At 62.5% G+C, this 6,648-nt stretch overlaps 1 protein-coding gene across 2 annotated transcripts; it reads right to left on the bottom strand.

Annotated features, from left to right (window-relative positions):
- Window positions 1-1,938: 1,938 nt before the first annotated feature.
- Window positions 1,939-6,105, bottom strand: PLPP2 (phospholipid phosphatase 2). Of its 2 annotated transcripts, XM_075544141.1 has the most exons (6): window positions 5,926-6,105; window positions 3,998-4,149; window positions 3,571-3,845; window positions 3,040-3,097; window positions 2,781-2,957; window positions 1,939-2,424 (listed from the first exon to the last, which is right to left on the bottom strand). In XM_075544141.1, the coding sequence occupies exons 1-6, from the start codon at window positions 5,975-5,977 to the stop codon at window positions 2,269-2,271; spliced, it is 870 nt and encodes a 289-aa protein (XP_075400256.1). In that variant the 5' UTR covers window positions 5,978-6,105; the 3' UTR covers window positions 1,939-2,268. The 2 variants fall into 2 exon arrangements, with proteins under 2 accessions (XP_075400256.1, XP_075400264.1); XM_075544149.1 differs by lacking the exon at window positions 3,040-3,097.
- Window positions 6,106-6,648: the final 543 nt, after the last annotated feature.

Genomic DNA, 6,648 nt, shown 5'->3' with positions numbered 1-6,648 from the left:
ATTGGCCGACACTTGGGCCTTGGGTCTCCACTCTGCACAGCCCTGGAGCTGGAGGAGCCACGTGAAGACCCACGCCAGCGCTGAGATGCTTCCACTGGCAGTCAATCCACAAGACTTTCCACCCACTAGCCTGTGATCTTCCTGCTTCTGGCATCATTGCATGTGTTGTGTGAGTCTGAAGAGGACATTATAGACTGTTGTCAGACACGTGGGCTAATATCGGACTTCTGAACTTGATCTGGACTGAGCTGGTATGTTTTCTCAATGTTCAATTGCTCTTTTATATAAAGCACTTGGTATACAGGGGAGTGTCTCCGAATCTGTTTCTCTAGCTCACTCGGCTGACACACCTGCATACTTCAGTACACCCCTCTCAACAGAACAAAAACATAAACAGGCGCACATTCCTACGAAAACCACAGCAGCCCCACGTGTGAGGGAACCAACACCAATTCCCAGGCGCCATCCAAACCTCTGTCCTCACGGAGCTCTCCAGACCCAGCTGGCTCCGCTGGAGGGACAGGCTGCACAAGCCCTCTGTGATGTGCTGAGGGCAAAGAGGCTGCGTTGGGGATGGAGGTAGGTGCCCCTTACATGCAGTCGTCAGGGGTTTGCTTGGATCCACAAGCAGTGCCCCTGGGAGCAGCCGTCGGGAGCTCAAAAGATGAGTTGCCCTGGGTAAGACTGCTGCACAAGACCTCTTCAATGTGTTGAAGAGCAAGGAGGTTACTTTGGGGACTGAGCCATGGTTTCGTCAGTCGTCTCCTGTGCACGTGAAACTTGGACATTGAATTAAGACCAGGGAATTGGGGTGCTGGCGAAGGATACTGAAAGTACTCCAGACTGCCAAAAACGAAAACACACCAAGCCTGTCTTGGAAGGAGAATCAGAGTGCTCCTGAGAAGCAAGGATGGCGAGACTTCATCTTACATCCTTTGGACGTACTGTCAGGAGGGACCAGTCCCTGGAGAAGGACTTCGTGCTTGGTGAAGGTAGCCACAGAGAGAAGGTCCCGGGCATGAGCAAGTCAAACTCCAATTCCTTTAAACGTTTAAATAGCCTTGTTTGAATCTCAGTTTTGAAGAGGAGCAAGGGTATGAAAACCAAGAACAAGGTGAGAGGAACGCAGTCAGGGGACTATGGGACTTGGACACGTCCACAAACTTCCGGTGCCCACTGGTGGGACTCGCCAGGGCCATGGACTTAAGGTGTGACTCGTCACACATCATGCTGTTCACCTCGACGGACAGAAACCCTCCCGGTGGCAGGCGAGCTTCCAAGCTTGTTTGAAGGCAGAGAGGACACCACCCCACACTGAGCTCCCCACTGGTCAGGTATTGCCCGATGTATGACTGGACGCTAAATGTTAAATTGGAACAGAGAATGATGATAACATGCGCGATCCCTTTGCTGAATGAACGCGTGGATTCAGCATCGTGCTGCGTCTCGAGTCAGCCCCTCCATGAGACGCTGGGACACACTGAGGTCAAGCACAGCATTGACGGTGAAGATGACCTCGCACCGGGCAGTGTTTCATCTGGCCGTGGCTGCGGGTCAGCACCGACTGGACTCCAGGGCCCCTAACTACAGTGGTCCAGGAGGTTTCTTGTGCAAAGCAACCAACCTCTCCCTCGGGCGCTGAGGTGCCCGAAAATCACAGGACATGGCACCCTTTGAGCAAGCCCAGGACGTGACACCCTTTGAGAAAGCCCACTTGAGTAAAGAGTGGTGGCTGAAGCATCCAGGAGGGAGGGGAGGAGGTGACCCCGGCCTGGCCATTCAGGTGTTGGGAGGGGGTGGCCCCGGCCTGGCCATTCAGGTGTTGGGAACAGGGGCACCGGGTCCAGGACTCAGAAAGGGAGCCTCCACCTCAAAGGACCCCTGGGGAACAGAGCAGGCACTGAGAAGTCTAAAACAAATTAAAATAAGGAAAAAAGGTTTTCAAACAAATAATCTGTTTTACTCAAAGGCCACAGGCACGCTCCTGCTCCCATCCCTTGCCTCACTTCCCTGAGGAACTCGGGGGTCCTAGGGGTGAAAGTACCTAAGTGCTTGCTCCCCAAACGTTTGCTCCAGGCACCCAGTGAGTCCAAGTTCTATGCACCAAGGGTGCGAAGGGGTGACCCACTCCCTGTGCCGTCGACGACCCCAGGGCCCCCCTCCTCCTCGCCCAACCAGCAGTTGCGGGGGGCCTCCAAGTGAGGCCTGTGAGGACCCCCACCCCCTATGAGGCCAGCCCCGGGGAGGGTTCATCCAGGCCTCCCAGCATCAGGAGGAGGAAATGGGGTATCCACAGTGGTTGAGGTCGGCCTCGTTCCGGGGGACGCTCAGTGACAGTCTGGGCTTGTGCTCCGGCTCTTCCTCCTCCTCTTCCGGGCAGCACTGCGGGGGCCGATCTTTGAAGAAATCCGAGATGTACAGCACCTGGGCGTGGGCGAGGGGTGGGGAGGACAGCAGAGTGAGAGGGGTGCTGAGTGCTGTGGGGGGGGGGACAGGGAATGGGAGCAGCCAGGAGGGAGATTCCCAAGCACAGAGGAGGGCAAGGGGCCCCAGGGTGTCTCGGGTGGGAAGGAGCAGTGTGGAGAAGGAGAGGAGGGGCTGGGGTGGGCAGGGGTGGGCCTCAGGGGGCGGGAAGGGGTAGTGTGAGAAACAGCGGGGCAGGATGGGATCTCGTGGGTGGGTAGGGGCTAGTGCAGTGGGGAGAAACAATGGAGAGATGGGATTGAGGGAAGGCAGAGAGAAGCTACCAGGGGTAGGGCCAGGGTCCCGGGGAGGCTCACCGTGAGGACAGCCACCAATGCTCCCTGCAGGAGCCCCACGAGCACGTCGCTCCAGTGGTGTTTGTAGTCGGAGATGCGGGTGTAGCCCACGTACAGGGCAAAGGCCACCAGCAGGGACTGCAGCATGGGCCGAAGCAGCCGCGCCCACTTCCAGCACAGCCGGGCCTGCACATAGAGCTGGGCGGGGCCGGGGGTGGGGCGTCAGCGGGTCAGCGAAGACCCCGACTCACCCCCTGCCATCCCCAGGGCGCCCACTCACCGCCAAGAACACCATGCAGTACATGCCGAAGGAGGAGTGCCCGGAGTAGAAGGACAACCTGAGAAGAGTGGGGGGGGGGGGCGCAGGCTTACGGGGGTGTGTGTGTGTGTAGGGGGTTGGGGTGATCTCTGTGTGGGATCGCAGTGACAGCTGGCACAAGGATGGCCATGAAGGGCCATTCAGGCCTCACCAGCAAACCCGGGCCGAGTTCTGGCGCCCAGCAACCTCGCCCCTCTGCCTTGCGTTATCGTCCATCGGGGTCAAGGATACCCGTCCCACCTTCTCTGCTCCATAAACCCACGGGTTAAAAGTCCACCCTCATAAAAGCAACGGATCCCAAAACAGCTGTCTGACCGAAGCATGGCTGGGATCCCTGCCCACACCGGAGCCCCAGCCTGCCCGCCCCCTAGGCGAGACACTGGCCTTGCCCCCTCCCCACCCCATACACATATCCACCTAGCTCCAATGATGCTGTCCAGGCCCCCACACCCACCGGGCCCCAGGGACCGTTGGCTGAGGCCCGGCACTTACCTGGCCTCGGTAATGTTGGCAGGGCTGCCTCTGCACACATCCAGCTGCACATACCCGGAGCAGTTGAGCTGGCTCCAGTCAGGGTCGCAGACGGCCAGGAAGCTGGGCCGCAGACGGCCGATCGTGTACTTGGCCAGGTCGGTCAGGGACTGGCTTACTGCAGCCCCAAACAGGAAGGTGCCCAGCACCTTGTACACGGCAGCCACATAGTTGTTGAAGTTGGAGCGGGAGTACAGGCGGTTGATGTACACCAGGTAGGCCTCCCCGGAGGAGATCTGCAGGGGGGTCATCAGGACCTGGCTGGGGAGCTGCTGGGGAGGGGGCTGGTCCCATAGGCACCCCCAGGGCAGCAAGACAGAACAGAATGCCCTCCCAGGTCCCCAAAAGAGTCCTGTCCCCCACGTCACCCCGGGACCTCCTGCCTTACCAGAACGATGGAGGCAGTAATGGTGACCCCGGCCATGACCCCATTGGTGATGGTGTCCGGACGGTACGGGTACCGGATGGAGTCGTCGGTGCAGTAGAACCCTCGGACGTATGGGGTGTTCACCAGCGTCAGGATGACAAAGGGCAGCGAGGCTGGGGGCGAGGGGAAGCTGGTGGCACAGCCGCAGGCCCACGGACCGCCTGGCCTCCCCTAGCCCACCCCCTCAGCCATCAACAAAGGCCCCCATACCTCCTCCAGCCCACAGCCCCTCCTTCAGCAAGTGCACCCCACCCTCACGTCTCTCTGCCCCCACACCTGTGTCCAACTCGGCCTTGACCCCTGCCCCCTCGCCCCACCCCCGGCGGCACGCAGCCTCCCCGTGTGTGGAATTCCTCCGAAGTGGGCACTGGGTCGGCAGTTGGAACCCAGCAGCCCCCAGGAGAAAGCTATGTGGCAGGCCTTAAGCTCTGGAGACCCTCTGGGGCAACACTCTTACGCACTGGGGCCACCTGTGGCTTTCAATCCCAGGCTCACGGTGACTCTGCAGGACAAGGTGGGTGTCCCAGACTGTCACTCGTGACTGGAGAGAAAGCCTCGTCTTTCTCCCAAGAAGTGGCCGATGGTTTCCAACTGCTGACCCTGGGGGTGCGCAGCCTACGTGTAACCACTGAGCCGCCCTGAAACTCAAGCCACATCCCTGCCACCCAGCTGGGGGTTTCCCTGACCAGAAACCCTTTCTGGAGTGGACAGTCTCACCTTTGTCCAGCTGAGCAGCTGGGGTCTTTGAACTGCCAACCTTGCAGGCAGCCCAACGCCTAAGCCACAGTGCCACCAGGGCACCTGTCACACCTGCCAGAGTCCAAATAGCCAACGCCCGCCGCCACCCACCTCCTCTCCTCAGTGGACATACAGTAGGCACCGTATAAGTGTTTAAATACACAGCACAAGCACCCTAGCTGCCAGGGGCGGGGGTGGAGGTGGGTGGGGGGGAGCTGCCACCTGGCCAACCCCACACGGGGTCTCTCTCGGATGGGGAGGATGGCCAGCGACCCGGCCTCCACCTTCAGATTGGCTGACCCCTGGCAGATCCTCCACCTGGAGGGTGGGGAAGTGTTACCCTCCAAATGGGTGGTGTGGGGAGGGGTGAGGGGTGGAGAGGCAAATATGGTGCAAGGGTCCCTCCCCCATGGGGCTAGAATCCGGACCATTGTCCTCACGGGCAAACACTCGGCCTTTGTTCAAGGGCGGGGGGGGGGGTACGGGGAGGGGAGAGGACAGGAAGGGGGGCCTCGGGCCGCCCCCTCTCCCAGTCTGGCCCGCAAACCCGCCCGACAGGTTTGGGCTCGGGTTCCCCAAAGGCCCCCCGTTTGTCCGTCCGCAGGCTGGGCCTGGCCCTTCTCCTTACAAGGCCCCCAGCACCGAGGGCGCTGTGGTGTGGCTAAGTGCCCCCCACTCCGCAGGGGCGCGCATCCCACCGAGCTACCGTGTGTCTCGGGTCAGGGGCGGCCCTCGGGCCAATCAGGGATGTCAGTTCTTGGCGCGGTGGGGTCCTTGGGGCCGCGCCCCCTCTCCGCCCGCCCCCACTTCGGCCCGGCGCCCAGCCAGGCCTCCACCCGCGTGAATCACCCCGGGCGGGCGGACGTGGAGGTGCAGCGGCCCCGCGGCGACTTCCTGCTGTGGCCTGGGGGGATGCTGACCTCGGGCTCCTGGGCGCGGGGACGCCAAGCCCGGCGGGGCAAACGCGTGCAGGATTTGGGGTGCACGGCACAGGGTCGCTGCGGAGCGAGTGGGGGTGGCGCGGAGGGTCCTCGGGTCGGCCCCGGGTCGCGGCAGCTGCCGCGCGCGCTCCACACACCTTGGCGGCCGGGGCGGGGCCGACTGGGGCGCGGATCCTCCCCACTTCTCCGGACCTGGGTCCCGAGACTTACCGATGAGGACGCACAGCACGTCGAGCGCCACGAAGACCCACTTGCGCTCCATGCCGCGCGCCGGGGCAGAGCCCGCGACCCCCGAGCCGCGTCCGTGACGTCCAGTCGCGCCCCGACTCCCCGCGGGTCACATGGCCGCCGCGCCCGACCCAGCCGCCCGGGGGAGGGGACGGGAGGGGACGGGAGCGAGGACGCGGCGGGGCGGGGCGGCCCGCGCCGAGGGAGGGGCGGACTCTGCCCAGGCGCGCGGACGGGAGCGGGAGTGCAGCGGCGGGCGCTGGGGCACCCAGACCCCGTCACCAAGTCCGGGCCCGAGGCGCAGGGAGGGGAGGGGAGCTGTAGTCCATGCGCGCTGCCCACGCGTGTCAGTTGACCCTGACTGTGCGCCCGGGCTGGTACAGGTTGGGGCCCCAGGGTGAATGTGGCACAAAGTGGAGGCGGAGGCGCGGGCTGGGTAGGGTGGCGTCCGTACGGTCCCTTCCCAGAACCTCGGTTTCTTCTGGGAAAGAGGGGGGTCGGGTTCCTTTTGGGAACGCGGACACCTGAAATCCAGAAATGCCTTGGGGCCGGCCTGGTTGTTAGCCACCCGTGGGGCTGCTAACCTTAAAGTCACGGTGCTATGTTTGGACCCATCCGCGGGTCCGCGGGAGAAAGACCTGGCTTTCCGAGAGAAGGGGATGGGGAGCTGCCGCGCCGCTGTGGCTCCCCATCCACTCAAAGGCA

Source organism: Tenrec ecaudatus, chromosome 1, assembly GCF_050624435.1.
Source record: "Tenrec ecaudatus isolate mTenEca1 chromosome 1, mTenEca1.hap1, whole genome shotgun sequence".
Lineage (NCBI taxonomy): Eukaryota > Metazoa > Chordata > Mammalia > Afrosoricida > Tenrecidae > Tenrec > Tenrec ecaudatus.
This window is presented reverse-complemented; position numbering and strand designations above follow the sequence as displayed.